The 22,525-nt window shown below is 45.3% G+C and overlaps 1 protein-coding gene and 1 long non-coding RNA gene across 5 annotated transcripts in view; one reads left to right on the top strand and one right to left on the bottom strand.

Annotated features, from left to right (window-relative positions):
- LOC135011495 (retinol dehydrogenase 7-like) overlaps positions 1–22,525 on the top strand; it is a 164,382-nt gene that overhangs the window by 131,862 nt on the left and 9,995 nt on the right. For all 3 annotated transcript variants that reach the window (XM_063952468.1, XM_063952466.1, XM_063952467.1), the window contains exon 4: positions 707–873. In XM_063952468.1, the coding sequence (XP_063808538.1) occupies positions 707–873 (167 nt within the window). The remainder of the gene's footprint in view (positions 1–706; positions 874–22,525) is intronic.
- LOC135011556 (uncharacterized) overlaps positions 1–22,525 on the bottom strand; it is a 295,015-nt gene that overhangs the window by 118,101 nt on the left and 154,389 nt on the right. The window contains exon 1 of one of the 2 annotated variants that reach the window (XR_010210632.1): positions 357–442. The exons of the other annotated variant lie outside the window; for it this stretch is intronic. This is a non-coding gene — a long non-coding RNA (uncharacterized LOC135011556). Of the gene's footprint in view, positions 1–356; positions 443–22,525 lie in introns of those variants that run through there. 2 annotated transcript variants of the gene reach the window in all.

Here is a 22,525-nt window from a genome sequence, read left to right on the forward strand (position 1 = left end):
CTAATGGGGCAGGGACTGATGTGAATGGGCAAAATATTCTCTGTAAAGCGCTGCGGAATATGTGTGTGCTACATAAATAACTGGTAATAATAATAGTAATAATAATAATAATAATAATAATAATAATAATGTGACTATGGGCTAGATGCATCATCGCTTGGAGAGTGATAAACCTGAGAGAAAAAGTACCAGTCAATCAGCTCCCAACTGTCATTTTTCACACACAGCCTGTAACATGGCAGTTAGGAGCTGATTGGCTGGTACTTTTTCTGTCTTCATTTGATCACTCTCCAAGTGATGACACATCTAGCCCAAACGTTACTTATATGCATACACATCGCACCATCATCACTAACCTGTGCTGGATACAAGAGATCCGTATGAAGTAGATATCCACTTGCACGACTCAAAGTAGGATTGAACTCTGGCTACATGCCAACAACACCCTCATGACACACCCATGAGAAAGTTTTCTCCCAATCATATGCCCAGTTGCTACCCAGTTGACACCTCACAGATGCCCATTTCACGTATGAAGAGAAATTGCTGACTCAATATTGTGGAAGATGTGTGTTTCCTTTGCGCATGAACAGTTTGCTAATACTTGTGCAAGTTAGAACAGATCTGTACAGCAGAGAGAATTAAACATTTATCAGGCCTAGCCATACATCCTGCTTTTACAGTAATCGCTTATTTCTCCTTACAGAAGGGAAATGCGTGACTTTGGAGTAAAAGTCTCTATCGTAGAACCAGGCGGTTTTCTAACTATGATGACAAACTCAATTGATGGTCATGGAAATAACTTGAGGCGCCTGTGGGAAAATCTCTCTACAGAAGTGAAGGACAGCTATGGCCAGCGATACTATGATCAATGTAAGTTGGTAAATGTAGATCTTATTATTATTTAGTAAAAAGCTTGACTATTATACTTAACTATTTATTATATGTTTCCTGGCCAATGCACAAGAAACCCTATCAGCGGTGTATCTACGGGTCCGAGCGCCCCTGGCAAAGTAAGGGTATGGTGCCCCCCTGGCACCCCCCCATAATTGAGATCGGGTAGGTGCTCGTGCTGAAAAAGAGGTATGGCGACACAATAGTACCCCCAAAACAAATTACACCACACAGTAGTGCCACTTACTCACTTTACAATTCAATGAATCAAGCACTCTGGTCAAGGTTAAAGGTGCCCCGATGCCATCCACACATAATACAATAATAGTAATATGCAGGGAAGCAGCATCTAAACTGACTTCAATACATTAATAATCCATACTGTGATTACAGCAAATGTGTTCTAACATTTTGGAATTTTATTTCTTCTTCAGAGAACCTGAAGGAATAAAATTCCGAAATGTTAGAACACATTTGTTGTAATCACAGTATGGATCAGGAAAGTATTGAACTCCGTTCTCAATGTATGTATATATATATATATATATATATATATATATATATATACACACACACACACACACACACACACACACACACACACACACACACAGTATATATGTGTATACCTGAGGAAAATGCCTGAATAAAACCAACATTGAAACGTCGTATTCTGTATCCTGCCTGTCTGTCTGTTTACACCATTACGGAGGCACCCGGTGCAGGAACTATTGTAAAGGAGAGCCGGATCACTGGGACTATATATATATATATATATATATATATATATAAATGTATGTATATATATATATATATATATATATATATATATATATATATATATAATGTGGTCAAGATCCCGCTGGTCAGGATCCCGGCGGTCAGAATACCGCACCGGGATCCCGACCGGCACAATCCCAACATATTCTCCCTCTGTGGGTGTTCACGACACCCATAGAGGGAGAATAAATTAGTGTGCCGAGCATAGTGAGGTACCGTGCCCGCAGCGTGGCGAGCTCGCAAGGGGCTGCGTTGCGCTCGCCCCCCTGTCGGGATTGTGCTGGTCGGGATCTACTGCCCTCCCCTCGGCAGTGGCTCTCCCGGAGACTCGCACAACTATTGTTAGCGCCGGTGTCCCACCGCGCCGCATTACAGGGAAGAGGATGCACTAAATAAACTACAACTCCCAGTAGCCCTTAGCGCTGGAAGGCTCCGGCGCGAAGGGCTGCTGGGAGCTGTAGTTTGTTTAGTGCTTCTACTTCCCTGTAATGCAGGTCAGAGGGACACCGACGCTAACAATAGTGACTGACTGCTTGGCTGCTGTGCGAGTCTCCGGGAGAGCCACTGCTGAGGGGAGGACAGTATCTAAAGCCTCTGCTAGGTGATCCTATCCCTGGCTGTGGGTGACACCGCCGGGCGGCGCCCCTGCTCAGCAGGCGCCCCTTCTCAGCAGGCGCCCCTGGCGAATGCCATCCTGGCCAATGGGTAGATACGCCTCTGAACCCTATATACAGACCCATAATTACATACTGCATATCTCCCAACATGACCCTCTCCAGGAGGGACAGAATACTCTACTCCTGGACTTCCCTCTTAATTAATGATTGCCAGCACCTGTGCTGAAACACCTTTCTTATCCAGTAACCTGTTCAAAACAGGTGCCAGCAATATCAATTAAGAGGAAAGTTCAGAAGCAGAGTGTTCTGGGGGTAATTCAGAGTTAATCACAGCAGCAAATTTGTTACCAGTTTGGCAAAACCATGTGCACTGCAGGGGGGACAGATATAACATGTGCAGAGAGAGTTAGATTTGGGTGTGGTGTGTTCAAACTGAAATCTAAATTGCAGTGTAAAAATAAAGCAGACAGTATTTCCCCTGCACAGAAACAAAATAACCAACCCAAATCTAACTCTCTCTGCACATGTTATATCTGCCACACCTGCAGTGCACATGGGTCCTCATTCCGAGTTGTTCGCTCGCTGCTATTTTTAGCAGAATTGCTAATAGGCTAAAATCCGGCAGTTCTGCGCATGCATATGCACAGAAGGGCGCACGCGCTAAGCAATTTTACACAAAACTATGCTATTTTACTCACGGGTGAACAAAGCTTTTCAATCGCCCTGCTGATCGTAGTGTGATTGACAGGAAGTGGGTGTTTCTGGGCGGAAACTGGCCGTTTTCAGGGAGTGTGCTAAAAAACGCAGGCGTGCCTGGTAAAAACGCAGGAGTGGCTGGAGAAACGGAGGAGTGGCTGGCCGGACGCTGGGCGTGTTTGTGACGTCAAACCAGGAACTAAACGGACTGAGGTGATCGCAATCTAGGAGTAGGTCTGGAGCTACTCAGAAACTGCAAGGAAATACTTAATAGCAGAATTGCTAATCTTTCGTTAGCAATTCTGCTATGTTAAGATGCTAAGATATACTCCCAGAGGGCGGCGGCTTTGTGTTTGCATTTCTGCTAAAAGTAGCTAGCAAGCGAACAACTCGGAATGAGGGCCATGGTTTTGCCTAACTGCTAACAAATTTGCTGCTACGATCAGCTCTGAATTACCCCCTCTGTCCCTCCTGGAGAGGGTCATGTTGGGAGGTATGATACTGTATGTTGTAGACTTTTGCTGAAACTTGACAATCTTATAGAAAAAAAAATGAAGGCTGCAAGTTACTGGTATTCGAACTGTCCCAAGCAACTTGTGTCCACAAACATCACAGATTTTCCTTCGCTGCCTAATCTGCTATGTAGCTTGGCAGTAGAATTAAATTGCATTGCTATGTATACCCTTAGTTTTCAATTATCTATAGCAGCAAAACTAGACTGTTCCCATGGTGCCAGTGTAAAAGGGTTAAAAGGAGACATGTATATGTTAATTTTAACGATCTGTGCACAAGGGCGTAGCTACCATAGGTGCAGGGAGTGCAGCTGCTACGGGCCTCAATAGCGTCTGGCCACGCCTCTAGGCCCGCCTCCCCTGCACCAAGCTCTCACCTCAGACTCACAGGCTCCCGAGTCATTCATCATAGAAGCAGTTTCCAGCCAGCCAATGCTTTCTGCATGCTGGAAGGAATGGTTACGCCTCCTCCCAGGAAACCAGCGCTGCCCAGCCCGCCCCCACCAGTTTCTGCCCACCTACTGGGAGGGGTAATGATGTCATGCCTCCCCCTCCTCCCAGCATCCCTGAACCAGCAGTCTTTCCCTGTGAAAGTGCAGCATAGCCCCTTATCTGATAGACATGCTGGGAGGGACAATTACATCACAGCTCCTCCCAGCATCCCTGTAGTAACTGTCCAGCCCAGCCCCAATTATCTGCAAGCCTTATAGGAAGCCAGGCCTCCCAGCATTCCTAGCAGCACCAGTCAGTGTGAGTCTGAGACAGTTATGTACTTTGAAAGAAGGATCTGAAGGCTGGTGGTTCAAAAAAGAATATAAAGACAGAAAACTGAGTGAAGGTGAGCTGTGAGTTCAGTCACTGTCCTAATAATTCTGTGTTGCCTGTGTTTACATGAAAATAATTAATAAGTTAATAAGAAAAAGTTAATAAATGCCCATCCCACCCTGAATTATTCAGAACAACATACAGCAGGGACGTGCAGTCAGGGGAGGCAGTGCCTCCCCTGTCATTAATGATTAAATTAAAACAAAGTAGATACTTATGACACATTCTGTGTCATAAGTATCATTTTTATATTAATTAAAACATTTTTTGGGGTTTAAACCTTGTTTAAGTTGATTTAGGAGGCACCACGAACGGTGCCTCCCGCTGCCAAGTATAAATTGCCGGAAGCAGGGGGCGGACAGGTGGCGTGGCCAAACAGAGGGCTGTAAAAGCCCATTAACAAAAACAGTGTTAGCGGCACTCACAGAAGTGCCTCAGTGCAGGGACGTGCTTTCAGCTCATATGAAAGCACGCACCTGTCACTGAAGCCGATGTGATTGGGCAGCAGATTCAGCACTGACAGTGACTGTATGCAGTCACTGTCAGTGCTGTACAGAGAGGGAGAAAGGCAGTGTCCCGTGGCCCTGTGCGCCTCCTCCTCTGTCATAAGAAGTGCGGCCCCGTGCGCCCGCCCCCCCCCCATCATCAGAAGTGCAGCCCCGTGCGCCCGCGACCCCCCGTCATCAGAAGTGCGGCCCCGTGCGCCCGCGGCCCCCCGTCATCAGAAGTGCGGCCCCGTGCGCCCGCGGCCCCCCGTCATCAGAAGTGCGGCCCCGTGCGCCCGCGGCCCCCCGTCATCAGAAGTGCGGCCCCGTGCGCCCGCGCCCCCCTGTCATCAGAAGTGCAGCCTCGTGCGCCCGTGCCCCCCCCCATCATCAGAAGTGCGGCTCAGTGCGCCCCCCCTGTCCTCAGAAGCGAGGGCCCCCCCCGTCATCAGAACTGTCATCAGAAGTGTGCCCCCCCCTGTCATCAGAAGTGTCATCAGAAGTGTGCCCCCCCCCTGTCATCTGAAGTGTCATCAGAAGTGTGCCCCCCCTGTCATCAGAACTGTCATCAGAAGTGTGCCCCCCCTTGTCATTAGAACTGTCATCAGAAGCGCGCCCCTCCGTCATCAGAACTGTCATCAGAAGTGTGCCCCCCCTGTAATTAGAACTGTCATCAGAAGTGCAGCCCCCCCCCCCCCGTCATCAGAACTGTCATCAGAAGTGCGGCCCCCCCCCTGTCATCAGAAGTGCGGCCCCCCCTGTCATCAGAAGTGCGGCCCCTCCCTGTCATCAGAAGTGCGCCCCCCCCCCTGTCATCAGAAGTGCGGCCCCCCCTGTCATCAGAAGTGCGGCCCCTCCCTGTCATCAGAACTGTCATCAGAAGTGCGGCCCTCCCCCCTGTCATCAGAACTGTCATCGGAAGTGCAGGCCCCCCCGTCATCAAAACTGTCATCAGAAGTGCGCTCCCCCTGTCATCAGAACTGTCATCAGAAGTGTGCCCCCCCCCCCCCCCCCCATCAGCAGTGCGGCCCCGTCGCTGCACGTACTGTGGCACAGGTAGACCAAAGAACATAGTCAACTACGCGGAGACTGCATCACTTTGGTAACCCCCCCCCCCGGTCACATGTCCTGTCCTCCGCTCGTACCATGCTGCCTATGAATGACAGCATCGCCTGACCGGCGCACCGCACCCGCACTACGCTGCACCCGCCCTCCCTGCTATATCCCAGCAGTGACAGGAGCCGCAGAGTACCAGTATAGCGGCAGCAGGAAGCAAATGGACCTGGGCACTATCTGCAGCACTGCTGGGCCGGCTCCACACAACAAGCTGCAGCGCTGACACCGAGACAATGTAGTAAGTGTCAGCATACATTTACTACTTTATTTCCACTCTCATCAAATCTCTCCACCCGTCACCCTCTGTCTCCCCCTCCCTTCCTCTCTCTTTCTTTCTCCCTCTCCTTCCTCTCCCTCCCCCTCTCTTTCTTTCTCCCTTTCCCTCCGCCCTCTCTTCCTCTATCTATCCCTCTCTTTCTTTCTTTCTTTCTTTCTCTCTCCCTCCGCTCCCTCTGTCCATCTCCCTTTCTCTCTCCCTCCTCCATTCTTTCTCTCCTCTCTCTGTCTCTCTCCCTTCGTACCCCCCTCTCCTTCTCCCATGTAAGTGGACAAAAACAGTCTCCTTCACGATCAACATTTCGGTATTATTAACCTTCGCCAGGATCCTGACGCTTGTGTCCAGTTATTTGAATTGAATGTCAGTCCTGTGCGGGCCACCCGCACTGCTGATATATTCCTAGAATGAGAGATACTGTATATATATATTAGTTCTTAGAGGGCCCCCTTCGGCACTTCTGCGCATGCGTATGCGGTGCAATGCGCACACGTGATGTACTTTCACAACAGCCGATGCAGTTTCACACAAGGTCTTGCGACGCTTTTTAGTCGCACTGCTGTCCGCAGAGTGATTGACAGGAAGTGGGTGTTTCTGGGTGGTAACTGACCGTTTTCGGGGAGTGTGTGTAAAAACGCAGGCGTGACAGATACAAACGCAGGTGTGCCTGGGGAAATGCAGGCGTGGATGGCCGAGCGCAGGGCGTGTTTGTGACGTCAAATCAGGAACTAAATAGTCTGAAGTGATCGCAAGGTAGGAGTAGGTCTGGAGCTACTCTGAAACTACACAATCTTTTTTTTGTAGCCACGCTGCGATCCTTTCGTTCACACTTCTGCTAAGCTAAGAAACACTCCCAGAGGGCGGCGGCTTAGCGTTTGCACGGCTGCTAAAAGCAGCTAGCGAGCGAACAACTCGGAATGACCACCTGTCAACTTCATAGCGTGGCACCCACGGCGACCCCTGCACATTTTGTACACACACTAGCCAGTGCCTCACCAGCCACTGACCTCACCGCACGCCACTGACATACAGTATATATGGATCTGTATTGCGTGATTGGCATACCATACCGACGCCGGGTTCCCGGCATTGAGATGCCCGTGGGGGGAGCATGCTCGCCACAGGTTCTGTTCCCACTCTATGGGTGCCATGGAGAACCACGAGTGGGAATATTCACTTTTAGTTGACATGCCAACTATCAGGATTGTGAGGGTATGGAATGTAGGTGCCGTATTGTGAGGAGACCGCCGGTCACATAAATACATCCCATATATACAAGGGCGTAGCTACAACAGGTGCAGGGGATGTGGCTGTTACAGGGTCTGGGCCGTCTCTGGGGCTTCCCCTGCACCTAACTGTTGAACCCCGGTCATGGCTGCTTGTATCTGCAGCCACACCAACTCACACCGTCTCTCCTGAGTACTAAATGATGCTGGGAGGAGGCGTGTCTGAGTCTACAGGGACGTCACGGACCACTGGCATGCCTCCTCCCAGCGACTGAGGAGAGATGATATGGAGCCGCCCAGGGCAGCAGATGTGTTTGCAGGGCAGCAGCACACTGATAACGCGTATAAAGCTGCAAATGGGGCCCCAGTGGTGAGTGCCCACCTACTGCAGGTAATCCACCAGTGGGGTCTTTAAATAGTCATGGGGGGTGAAGGGGATCTTTCAGTAGTCCACAGGAGGGGGATGGGGGGAACGTACCTTTAAGCCGGGGTGCCCGTGGAAATTATGCTACGGGGCCCCCATTGGCATAGCTACGCCCCTGTCTGTGCACAATGCAGTTTACACACACCACTCCCACAAGATGGGTCTGCTCTGTGCATTCGCATGGTCCTCATCCAGTTGCCACACAGAAAGTGGTCATTGTTTTATTGAAGTAACATACTGTATATAAGAAAAAAAAAGGTGTCTGCAATGCTTTTTCAGACAAATCAACACAGTATAATGGTGATATATAAATTAGAGATGAGCGCCTGAAATTTTTCGGGTTTTGTGTTTTGGTTTTGGGTTCGGTTCCGCGGCCGTGTTTTGGGTTCGAACGCGTTTTGGCAAAACCTCACCGAATTATTTTTGTCGGATTCGGGTGTGTTTTGGATTCGGGTGTTTTTTTCCAAAAACACTAAAAAACAGCTTAAATCATAGAATTTGGGGGTCATTTTGATCCCAAAGTATTATTAACCTCAAAAACCATAATTTACACTCATTTTCAGTCTATTCTGAATACCTCACACCTCACAATATTATTTTTAGTCCTAAAATTTGCACCGAGGTCGCTGTGTGAGTAAGATAAGCGACCCTAGTGGCCGACACAAACACCGGGCCCATCTAGGAGTGGCACTGCAGTGTCACGCAGGATGTCCCTTCCAAAAAACCCTCCCCAAACAGCACATGACGCAAAGAAAAAAAGAGGCGCAATGAGGTAGCTGTGTGAGTAAGATTAGCGACCCTAGTGGCCGACACAAACACCGGGCCCATCTAGGAGTGGCACTGCAGTGTCACGCAGGATGGCCCTTCCAAAAAACCCTCCCCAAACAGCACATGACGCAAAGAAAAAAAGAGGCTTTTTACTGATATTTGGTGTTTTGGATTTGACATGCTCTGTACTATGACATTGGGCATCGGCCTTGGCAGACGACGTTGCTGGCATTTCATCGTCTCGGCCATGACTAGTGGCAGCAGCTTCAGCACGAGGTGGAAGTGGATCTTGATCTTTCCCTAATTTTGGAACCTCAACATTTTTGTTCTCCATATTTTAATAGGCACAACTAAAAGGCACCTCAGGTAAACAATGGAGATGGATGGATTGGATACTAGTATACAATTATGGACGGGCTGCCGAGTGCCGACACAGAGGTAGCCACAGCCGTGAACTACCGCACTGTACTGTGTCTGCTGCTAAAATATAGACTGGTTGATAAAGAGATAGTATACTCGTAACTAGTATGTATGTATAAAGAAAGAAAAAAAAAAACCACGGTTAGGTCACTGGTATATACAATTATGGACGGGCTGCCGAGTGCCGACACAGAGGTAGCCACAGCCGTGAACTACCGCACTGTACTGTGTCTGCTGCTAATATATAGACTGGTTGATAAAGAGATAGTATACTCGTAACTAGTATCTATGTATAAAGAAAGAAAAAAAAACCACGGTTAGGTGGTATATACAATTATGGACGGGCTGCCGAGTGCCGACACAGAGGTAGCCACAGCCGTGAACTACCGCACTGTACTGTGTCTGCTGCTAATATATAGACTGGTTGATAAAGAGATAGTATACTCGTAACTAGTATGTATGTATAAAGAAAGAAAAAAAAACCACGGTTAGGTCACTGGTATATACAATTATGGACGGGCTGCCGAGTGCCGACACAGAGGTAGCCACAGCCGTGAACTACCGCACTGTACTGTGTCTGCTGCTAATATATAGACTGGTTGATAAAGAGATAGTATACTCGTAACTAGTATGTATGTATAAAGAAAGAAAAAAAAACCACGGTTAGGTCACTGGTATATACAATTATGGACGGGCTGCGGAGTGCCGACACAGAGGTAGCCACAGCCGTGAACTACCGCACTGTACTGTGTCTGCTGCTAATATATAGACTGGTTGATAAAGAGATAGTATACTCGTAACTAGTATGTATGTATAAAGAAAGAAAAAAAAACCACGGTTAGGTGGTATATACAATTATGGACGGGCTGCCGAGTGCCGACACAGAGGTAGCCACAGCCGTGAACTACCGCACTGTACTGTGTCTGCTGCTAATATATAGACTGGTTGATAAAGAGATAGTATACTCGTAACTAGTATGTATGTATAAAGAAAGAAAAAAAAACCACGGTTAGGTCACTGGTATATACAATTATGGACGGGCTGCCGAGTGCCGACACAGAGGTAGCCACAGCCGTGAACTACCGCACTGTACTGTGTCTGCTGCTAATATATAGACTGGTTGATAAAGAGATAGTATACTCGTAACTAGTATGTATGTATAAAGAAAGAAAAAAAAACCACGGTTAGGTCACTGGTATATACAATTATGGACGGGCTGCCGAGTGCCGACACAGAGGTAGCCACAGCCGTGAACTACCGCACTGTACTGTGTCTGCTGCTAATATATAGACTGGTTGATAAAGAGATAGTATACTCGTAACTAGTATGTATGTATAAAGAAAGAAAAAAAAACCACGGTTAGGTCACTGGTATATACAATTATGGACGGGCTGCGGAGTGCCGACTCAGAGGTAGCCACAGCCGTGAACTACCGCACTGTAGTGTGTCTGCTGCTAATATATAGACTGGTTGATAAAGAGATAGTATACTCGTAACTAGTATGTATGTATAAAGAAAGAAAAAAAAACCACGGTTAGGTGGTATATACAATTATGGACGGGCTGCCGAGTGCCGACACAGAGGTAGCCACAGCCGTGAACTACCGCACTGTACTGTGTCTGCTGCTAATATATAGACTGGTTGATAAAGAGATAGTATACTCGTAACTAGTATGTATGTATAAAGAAAGAAAAAAAAACCACGGTTAGGTCACTGGTATATACAATTATGGACGGGCTGCCGAGTGCCGACACAGAGGTAGCCACAGCCGTGAACTACCGCACTGTACTGTGTCTGCTGCTAATATATAGACTGGTTGATAAAGAGATAGTATACTCGTAACTAGTATGTATGTATAAAGAAAGAAAAAAAAACCACGGTTAGGTCACTGGTATATACAATTATGGACGGGCTGCCGAGTGCCGACACAGAGGTAGCCACAGCCGTGAACTACCGCACTGTACTGTGTCTGCTGCTAATATATAGACTGGTTGATAAAGAGATAGTATACTCGTAACTAGTATGTATGTATAAAGAAAGAAAAAAAAACCACGGTTAGGTCACTGGTATATACAATTATGGACGGGCTGCGGAGTGCCGACACAGAGGTAGCCACAGCCGTGAACTACCGCACTGTACTGTGTCTGCTGCTAATATATAGACTGGTTGATAAAGAGATAGTATACTCGTAACTAGTATGTATGTATAAAGAAAGAAAAAAAAACCACGGTTAGGTGGTATATACAATTATGGACGGGCTGCCGAGTGCCGACACAGAGGTAGCCACAGCCGTGAACTACCGCACTGTACTGTGTCTGCTGCTAATATATAGACTGGTTGATAAAGAGATAGTATACTCGTAACTAGTATGTATGTATAAAGAAAGAAAAAAAAACCACGGTTAGGTCACTGGTATATACAATTATGGACGGGCTGCCGAGTGCCGACACAGAGGTAGCCACAGCCGTGAACTACCGCACTGTACTGTGTCTGCTGCTAATATATAGACTGGTTGATAAAGAGATAGTATACTCGTAACTAGTATGTATGTATAAAGAAAGAAAAAAAAACCACGGTTAGGTCACTGGTATATACAATTATGGACGGGCTGCCGAGTGCCGACACAGAGGTAGCCACAGCCGTGAACTACCGCACTGTACTGTGTCTGCTGCTAATATATAGACTGGTTGATAAAGAGATAGTATACTCGTAACTAGTATGTATGTATAAAGAAAGAAAAAAAAACCACGGTTAGGTCACTGGTATATACAATTATGGACGGGCTGCGGAGTGCCGACACAGAGGTAGCCACAGCCGTGAACTACCGCACTGTACTGTGTCTGCTGCTAATATATAGACTGGTTGATAAAGAGATAGTATACTCGTAACTAGTATGTATGTATAAAGAAAGAAAAAAAAACCACGGTTAGGTGGTATATACAATTATGGACGGGCTGCCGAGTGCCGACACAGAGGTAGCCACAGCCGTGAACTACCGCACTGTACTGTGTCTGCTGCTAATATATAGACTGGTTGATAAAGAGATAGTATACTCGTAACTAGTATGTATGTATAAAGAAAGAAAAAAAAACCACGGTTAGGTCACTGGTATATACAATTATGGACGGGCTGCCGAGTGCCGACACAGAGGTAGCCACAGCCGTGAACTACCGCACTGTACTGTGTCTGCTGCTAATATATAGACTGGTTGATAAAGAGATAGTATACTCGTAACTAGTATGTATGTATAAAGAAAGAAAAAAAAACCACGGTTAGGTCACTGGTATATACAATTATGGACGGGCTGCCGAGTGCCGACACAGAGGTAGCCACAGCCGTGAACTACCGCACTGTACTGTGTCTGCTGCTAATATATAGACTGGTTGATAAAGAGATAGTATACTCGTAACTAGTATGTATGTATAAAGAAAGAAAAAAAAACCACGGTTAGGTCACTGGTATATACAATTATGGACGGGCTGCCGAGTGCCGACACAGAGGTAGCCACAGCCGTGAACTACCGCACTGTACTGTGTCTGCTGCTAATATAGACTGGTTGATAAAGAGATAGTATACTACTAATATTATATACTGGTGGTCAGGTCACTGGTCACTAGTCACACTGGCAGTGGCACTCCTGCAGCAAAAGTGTGCACTGTTTAATTTTAATATAATATTATGTACTCCTGGCTCCTGCTATAACCTATAACTGGCACTGCAGTAGTGCTCCCCAGTCTCCCCCACAATTATAAGCTGTGTGAGCTGAGCAGTCAGACAGATATATAATATATATAGATGATGCAGCACACTGGCCTGAGCCTGAGCAGTGCACACAGATATGGTATGTATGTGACTGAGTCACTGTGTGCTGTGTATCGCTTTTTTCAGGCAGAGAACGGATTATAAATAAAAGTGGTGGTCACTGGTCACTATCAGCAAAACTCTGCACTGTACACTACTGAGTACTCCTAATGCTCCCCAAAATTAGTAAATCAAGTGTCTAAACGGAGAGGACGCCAGCCACGTCCTCTCCCTATCAATCTCAATGCACGTGTGAAAATGGCGGCGACGCGCGGCTCCTTATATAGAATCCGAGTCTCGCGATAGAATCCGAGCCTCGCGAGAATCCGACAGCGTCATGATGACGTTCGGGCGCGCTCGGGTTAAGCGAGCAAGGCGGGAAGATCCGAGTCGCTCGGACTCGTGAAAAAAAACATGAAGTTCTGGCGGGTTCGGATTCAGAGAAACCGAACCCGCTCATCTCTAATATAAATATAGGTACATAACTAGCATCTTACATTTGAACTGAATTACAGGGAAACCACACCCCCTAACAGTGCCAGACTGACTCTTATTACTGGACATAGAGGACCCAATCTATCTCTGCACATGTTACATCTGCCCCACCTGCAGTGCAATATGGTTTTGCCCAACTGCTTGCTTTCTTGGCTTGCTAACAAACCTGAAGAAGGCTCATAGTCAGATTCTCTCTCAAGGCCAGGGCACCTTGCCTTACTTTGTAAGGGGAGATGTTTCATAATCTTACAATTCAGTCTACTGAAGCTAAAGAGCAATTCTTTCCCAATAACCAGTGAAGAACCTGAAAACAAGAGAAACAAAAAAAATAAAAATAAATAGAATCTGATTGCAAAATAACATATCATCAAGGAAACAAGGGAGGGTAAACTGGGAACTCTGCCAGTAAAGAGGGTGATCCCTCCCGTATCCAGACTATAAGAACCTGCATATTACCCACCCCTCCTATTCCCTGTAGGCTGCACAATCATCAAACCTTCCAATCAAGGGAATATCTTAACCTTTACTCCTAATAGCCTAAAAAGTACATCCTGCCCACCAAGCCCATACACATATCTTCCTGTGATCTTATTTCAAGAATGGGGTTGTAAATGCTATGACGTTTCTATTAAAATGGTCGTGCATAGGTACTTACTGTACATATGAATGAAAGAAAAGGGAAGAGAAGTACCAGGGCGCTACTGACATAAATACAGGTACAAATTATATACAAATGTTAAAAAATAGAAGAATATCCCGGTGCGCAATCAGCTGCTAGTGTGGGTATATCTAAAAGAGAGGTTCCTCCTACCTCCAATGCCAAAACAAAGAAACAAACCTTAGAATACTACTCAACCAGCGCTTAGGAGGGGGATCAGTTTTTTTGATGTTCTCCTGAAGTCCTTTCTCCTATGAGATTTTATTTCAATGCATACCGAGAAGAGAAAAAAATGGGTGGAACATAGCGTAAAACCTTCTTTAAAAACACAAAATTTATTACAATAAAATATGCAAGACAAAGCATTAATTGCTCAGATGGTTCATTGGCATATATATCCACAAGTGTGCAAATGACAATAGTTCCTCAATATAATATGTACAAAGTGATGGCATTCATCATTGGATCAATCCTGGTATAGGTTAAGGTCCATACACGCGGAGCGATTATAGCTGAGCGATTTTGACTATATACAAATTACATACAGATGTGTCCACATACACCTTTCCCTGATTTAGCCATATGGACAAAATAGCCATGCAATCTAATCTGCGATTTAGCCACAACTTGTGATTTTTCTTAAAAACTGCTACTTTAATCTGCTACTTTATACAAATTCTATTGTAGGAAAAAAAATTGGGAATCCATCCAATCGCTACTCGTGGTGGAGCGACAGTCATGCTAAGCATTTTGTGCCATATGAAGCAAAAAGGGAATGGTGTACGAGGACACAGCTGTAGAAACAAAACGATAAATACATCCCTTAAATGAGTCCAGAAAAAACAGTCCCAAGCCTCTCTTGATTAGTCACTGTATAGTGCTCATTACGGGTTTATGAACCAATGTTTTTTAGAATCAAACTAGTGATGAAGCTAAATATTTATCTTACTTAAAACCCTTTAAGAGGTCAAAGAACACAGTACGCTATTGGCGTACGGAATACCGTAAGGGTACGCACGTTGCGTAACAATCGCTTAGCCGTAGTCGAGACGCTCAAGCGTCACGTTCGCTCACGGCCAAGAGATCACAGGCAGGCACGCTATTGGCTGCCGACTAACGTAATGATACGCTATTAGCGTAGCGGACGCTCGGGACCACAAGGAGATCACAAGCGGCGCTGACGCTCACAGTGTAAAACCTTTATAACTATACCATAAAACAATGTATTATGCAGTAAACCTTGGTGTAGTGATAGGGTGTAAATGTAACACAGTGTAACCTTATTAACTTGAAAGCTGTACGAGCGTCTCCGACGCTCAGAGAATACTTAGAAATATAAGTAATACACAGATACCGATCTTAGGTTCTAACACCTTATATAAACGTTCTATTTGCAAAAGAATAATACAATACAAGTCATACACTACCAATATAACATAGACTAACTAACCAGATAACTACACTTAAAATACCATAACAGTACAATAACAATTTAAGAGGAAAAGAGAGAGAAAGAGGAGAAGAGAGAGAGAGAGATATGGCTCACAATAACAATAAAGACAATATGATTGCGGAGAAAACTTACGCTCAAGGGAAACAATCGCATGCGCCTCTGGATATTCAGCTCCCGATTATCAGCAATGAGAACCGTTGAAGAGAACAGAGAGCTGGATCAGATCGGCTTGTCCTTTTATACACTACACACAATACAGTACAATGGTCCCTACAATCTCATTGTTCATTGGACACAGGAATTTGTCTTCGCATTATAACAAAAGGTCATAGGTTGATTCATACAGGTGGGCTGTGACTATTTCCAACTGCTCAGGTGGGTGGGAAACTAGGTTTCCCGCCGCATGGATAATAAAGTGCAAATAATAGTAAAAGTCCATAAACTTCTTATGTCCATAACTATTCGCACGAGCGATTAATCCGCTTCAAACCAACACTGGAATATTGCTAATTAAATACTCTTCCGATGGATACTAAACACCACTGTATAACCCATGTCTGACCCTTCGTATCAAACAAAGAGGGATCTCTTTGTCTATGAACATGCTACATTAACTAAACTTTCAGATTCTATCAAAGGGACCATAATCTACAAAATACATTATATGGTAAAAATATGTAACGATTGAGTCGCACGCTAGGCGCACATAAACTCTACCGTAAATGCGCATACCGTGCGCCTGCGGGTGCACGTAACAGTGGGTATGCGTACGCACGGGACAGCGCGGACATGTATGAGGTGCAAATATGGTAGTGTGCATCATGATATTTTTCTGACTTTGACAGTCCACCCTTTGGCAGTCACAAATAACTGCCACTTCCTAAAACATTTCAAAAAGAGAAAAATATATGTCATGTGTAAATACATTTCCATGGTTGGGTAGGGGAGGAGAGAAGAAGGTGTGAAAAGGGTATGACCTAGTGAGATAGCAAAAGAATGTGTGTATGAATCCATGTTTGGGGGGTCATGTATCATCGTGCCGTACGTGTTTTAACTCAAGCTTCGAGGTGTTGCGAAGTATACATTTGAATTCCTTCTTATCCCGTATTAAGGGTCTGTGGATGGGCTGTCAAACTTTACCGAGCTCGTTTCGGCTTTTGGGTGCAACAAAATGGGGGAGCACATTTTAGTTGATGATACATGAATGGGGGGATATGTGATTGCTGATATCTGTGCCTGTATTCCCTATCGACTATGTGTGTCATTACCTGAAGGTTGTAGAGATGAAGATAAGAAACAATTATGGTAAATGCAGTGGTATTCTATGTCAGGTTAATGAACATTTGTCGGTTGAAGTCTTGTCTGGTGTCTGTTGAATGCAGTCTTCTTTGGGCTTTTGCAAAAAGTGCGAGCAAAAGCTTTGTCAATGTCCATAGACTTACAAAAGTGTTGGGCTAGCGTAAATTTTAACGTTACTAGGGATTCGGGGGTCTATGGCATAGTTCATCAATTATCTGTGTACAAGGTTGTCAAAACTTCTTCTTTAATCCATCTGTTGTCTGTATACAAGATCATCAAATTCCTCTTCCAAGTGGGTCTTTTTACCTTGGAGAAAGACAAAGGAGAAACGGGTGAAAGAAACGGACCGTAGAATCGCATTTTCATCACATCATTGTCTCTATCTTTGGGTCATAAATCAAATCCATTGGAATTACAATTTCCTCACTCCTTAGACTCATTACCCTGGTACTACGTTTGCACTTCGTTAAAGCCTGACCGCATCTAAATATCAAGCCAATCGTTATGACAACACCCAAGATACATAGGAGAAACTTCCCTACATCCATTATGACTCCTTGAGCCCATTCTCCTAAACCAGAGAACCAATTTCGCGGGTTCCACCATGACACCCAACCAGTCAGCTCATTACCCACAGCAGCAAGGGTGAGATTGTGTCTCCTGCGAAATTCCCACTTTAATTGGAGAATATCGTCCATCTTTTGGTCTATGACCTCGACCGGATCCTCGGTACTATTCGTAATATATGTGCAGCATTTCACGCCGTACTGCGTTGCCAGTGTGACACAATATCCACCTGTCACTGCTGTGAGATAATTAAGAACCATTCTATGCTGAACCAGTTCTGTTTTATAAGCTTGAAGCTCCCTTCCAGTATACCTAAAAGTGTCGTCATACATTTCTGTGATATTGTCTAACAAATTAGCAAGCGCAGAGATATACTTATAGTTCAACACTCCTCTGGCGGTGCGAGTGATGTCTAACGCGAGTAGAACCTGAATCCCGGTGGATTCGTGGATCATATCAGAGGCCGAATGCTCTGTCCGTTCTGTCAGTTGCCTTTTAACTACGTGCTCGTAATGAGTGTGAGTATAAGGAGCTTGGGCACCACGGTGTATATCTTTCATTTTGGCATGTGATACAGTCATTACCTCAGGCAGTACTTTTCCAATATAACACAATCCTTCAGAGTTTGGGGCAAGCCACTTATACGCCTTCCTCCCGCATATGAAATATGCATCATCGGGGAGAACATATGGGACGGAGTAGGACATAACCATATTACACACTTCCATGTGAAACCTCCTAACCCTAATTCTCCCATCTGTCTAGTACACGTATCTGTTTGTATGATATGTGCACAGTATCCTGGTGATACCTCTCCAACTCTCATGATTCTACGTCCTAGGGTATACCTATATCGGAAAGATTTTTCCTTACCGGCTATGTGGCGTATAAGCTCTGTATCTGTAGGCATTCTATCTGCTCTATATGAAAAGGTCATGGTTTGGTTACTCCATGACACTTCCCAATTTCCCGGCTTTCGGGGATTGGAAATGTTAAAACATATTAGGGATCTATCCACATGATATTGGTGGAGCTTCAAACTAGGAGGACTGGAGATATTAAACCTCCTGTCCACCGGTCTCCCACCCTTTAGCTCAAGTACCTCCCCTATCATTAAAGGGAATGGTACTAAGCCTGATTTACTATGGCCTTGAGGTACTTGAGAGCATACCCAACAATCTGTCTGATTTAACACTTTACCCACTAAGGAGTGATAGTCACTCAATGGATGCCGGTCCATGTGGATATTAAAACTGGATTGGCATTTCTTGATACACCCATCCTCAACTACACTGTCACAGAGCCTACAGATACAGTTTTCTTCAGCTAACAATCCTTCACAATTCCTTCTATTGTCAATGCTATCGGATCGTTTTCTGATACTCGCCTTTACTTGTTGATTAAGTTGTTCTTGGAAAACTACGCCTCCATCTTTGTCATCAGAACCCATTCCAGAACCTCTCTCGACCTCCATGGTACTCTCGCCGGAACAGACTGCTTTGGTCAACATCATGGTCAACAGGAAAATCCGGATCACAGTCTCTTGGGGCAAGTCCATCTTATAGGAGGAAACGGAGAAGAGTAAGAAGGGGGAAAAAATAATTGAGGGAGAGGGGATGGGAAGTGGAGAAAAACAATAAAAGGGAACAGGGGATCGACAACTGCTTCCGATCTTATGATTTTCAAAGCTCAGGTGCCGCCTCAGTCCTCCTGAAACAGACACAACAGTGATACAACTTCCTCTACCGTCTGTTCTTTATCACGGGACCTCTCTGGATCAGCAACCTTCTTACAATGGGACGAATGAACCCAAGTCTCTCTCTCGGCAACCTTCAATGCTGTAGTGCTAGTCAATAAGACTTGGTATGGTCCTTCCCATCTGTCAATAAGGCAACCTGAGCGTAGAAAATTCCGTATCATTACATAATCCCCAGGTTCAATGTCATGACAATTACTATCTGGCAAATCAGGAATCACTAATTTCAAATTATCATTTTGATTCCTTAGCTGTTTACTCATGTTAACCAGGTATTTTACAGTCACTTCATTGTTACACTTCAAATCATCCTGAGGGTTAATCATAACATGCGGTTGTCGACCAAACAAGAGTTCAAAGGGGGACAGATTAAGAGGGGACCTGGGAGTGGTTCTGATGCTGTATAGTACAATGGGTAAAGCTTCTGGCCATGTCAATCCTGTTTCTGCCATAACTTTACTCAGTTTATTTTTAATAGTGCTGTTCACTCTTTCCACCTTCGCACTCGCCTGGGGGCGGTATGGAGTGTGCAGCTTACTATCAATTCCCATCAACGTACACATTCCTTGAAAGACATCACCTGTAAAATGGGTACCCCTATCACTTTCAATTATTCTAGGGATACCGTATCTACACACAAATTCCTGCACAATTTTCTTAGCAGTAAACATAGCGGTATTTGTGGCCGCAGGAAATGCTTCGACCCAATTTGAGAATACATCTATACAAACAAGTACATATTTCAAATTTCGACAAGGGGGTAATTGTATAAAGTCAATCTGTATTACCTGAAAAGGGCCGCCTGTAGGTGGGATATGAGATGGTTCTGTTGGTATTGCCTTTCCGATATTCTTCCTCAAACAGGTAAGGCATGACATTGCTCTCTTACCTGCATGAGATGAAAATCCTGGGGCGCACCAATATGCTCTTACCAACTTGCACATTCCTTCCTTGCCCAGATGAGTCAGCCCGTGTGCTGCCTCAGCTAAGCATGGAAGATATGCTCTGGGGGCCACTGGTTTACCTTGTCCATCCGTCCAGAGTCCTGAGGACTCCTGGCCATATCCTTTTGCCTTCCAGACTGCCTTTTCCTGTGTGGAACACAAATTTTGCATTTCACACAACTTCTGTGTGTTGATGGTATTAAATACCATCAGTTGTGTGGTGTCTGTCTGTCTAGGGGTACCGGCTGCTAACTTAGCAGCTTCGTCTGCTCGGCTGTTACCAAGTGATACTGGGTCCTGGCTATATGTGTGTGCTTTACACTTGATAACAGCCACTCTGTCGGGTTCCTGTATCGCTGTTAGAAGCCTTTTGATGTGAGCTGCATGCGCTACCGGTGTACCAGCTGCCGTCATGAAATTTCTGAGGCGCCATAGGGCTCCGAAATCATGGACTACCCCGAAGGCGTATCTAGAATCGGTGTAGATATTGGCTGACTTGCCCTTAGCCAATTCACATGCTCTGGTTAGGGCAACCAGTTCAGCAACCTGGGCTGAGTGAGGTGGGCCTAGCGGTTCTGCTTCTATGGTGCCTTTGTCATCTACGACTGCGTATCCAGTACACAAGTCTCCCGAGTCCGACTGTCTGTGACAACTACCGTCAGTGTAGAAAGTAAGATCTACATCTTCCAGTGGGTTGTCACTGATGTCAGGCCTTGCCGTGAAATTTTGGGTCAAATATTCCATACAATCATGCATGTCATCCTTTGTATTAAATCCTCCTTCCCCATAGCTCTCATCCTCCACCCTTTGTGCCTGTGCAGGCACACCTGGGAGATATGTTGCAGGATTTAATGCACTGCATCTCCTTATGGTGATGTTTACGGGGGCCATTAGTGCCAATTCCCATCTTGTAAACCGCGCTGATGAGACGTGCCTGGTTTGGGCAGAATTTAGCAAGGCTGACACTGCATGTGGTGTATGGATTGTGAGGTTGTGACCTAGCACTACGTCTTCGCTCCCCCGCGGCGTCCAGTGCGGCGACGCGACCGATCCCGGATGAGCCCCCAATTGATAAAGCTAAATATTTATCTTACTTAAAACCCTTTAAGAGGTCAAAGAACACAGTACGCTATTGGCGTACGGAATACCGTAAGGGTACGCACGTTGCGTAACAATCGCTTAGCCGTAGTCGAGACGCTCAAGCGTCACGTTCGCTCACGGCCAAGAGATCACAGGCAGGCACGCTATTGGCTGCCAACTAACGTAATGATACGCTATTAGCGTAGCGGACGCTCGGGACCACGAGGAGATCACAAGCGGCGCTGACGCTCACAGTGTAAAACCTTTATAACTATACCATAAAACAATGTATTATGCAGTAAACCTTGGTGTAGTGATAGGGTGTAAATGTAACACAGTGTAACCTTATTAACTTGAAAGCTGTACGAGCGTCTCCGATGCTCAGAGAATACTTAGAAATATAAGTAATACACAGATACCGATCTTAGGTTCTAACACCTTATATAAACGTTCTGTTTGCAAAAGAATAATACAATACAAGTCATACACTACCAATATAACATAGACTAACTAACCAGATAACTACACTTAAAATACCATAACAGTACAATAACAATTTAAGAGGAAAAGAGAGAGAAAGAGGAGAAGAGAGAGAGAGAGATATGGCTCACAATAACAATAAAGACAATATGATTGCGGAGAAAACTTATGCTCAAGGGAAACAATCGCATGCGCCTCTGGATATCCAGCTCCCGATTATCAGCAATGAGAACCGTTGAAGAGAACAGAGAGCTGGATCAGATCGGCTTGTCCTTTTATACACTACACACAATACAGTACAATGGTCCCTACAATCTCATTGTTCATTGGACACAGGAATTCGTCTTCGCATTATAACAAAAGGTCATAGGTTGATTCATACAGGTGGGCTGTGACTATTTCCAACTGCTCAGGTGGGTGGGAAACTAGGTTTCCCGCCGCATGGATAATAAAGTGCAAATAATAGTAAAAGTCCATAAACTTCTTATGTCCATAACTATTCGCACGAGCGATTAATCCGCTTCAAACCAACACCGGAATATTGCTAATTAAATACTCTTCCGATGGATACTAAACACCACTGTATAACCCATGTCTGACCCTTCGTATCAAACAAAGAGGGATCTCTTTGTCTATGAACATGCTACATTAACTAAACTTTCAGATTCTATCAAAGGGACCATAATCTACAAAATACATTATATGGTAAAAATATGTAACGATTGAGTCGCACGCTAGGCGCACATAAACTCTACCGTAAATGCGCATACCGTGCGCCTGCGGGTGCACGTAACAGCGGGTATGCGTACGCACGGGAAAGCGCACGCATGCGCAGCGCGGACATGTATGAGGTGCAAATATGGCAGTGTGCATCATGATATTTTTCTGACTTTGACACTAGTTACCAGCCCGTCAAAATAACAGAACAAATGAATAGTAATGTCAGTGCCGGCAG

Source organism: Pseudophryne corroboree, chromosome 2, assembly GCF_028390025.1.
Source record: "Pseudophryne corroboree isolate aPseCor3 chromosome 2, aPseCor3.hap2, whole genome shotgun sequence".
In the NCBI taxonomy this organism is placed as follows: domain Eukaryota; kingdom Metazoa; phylum Chordata; class Amphibia; order Anura; family Myobatrachidae; genus Pseudophryne; species Pseudophryne corroboree.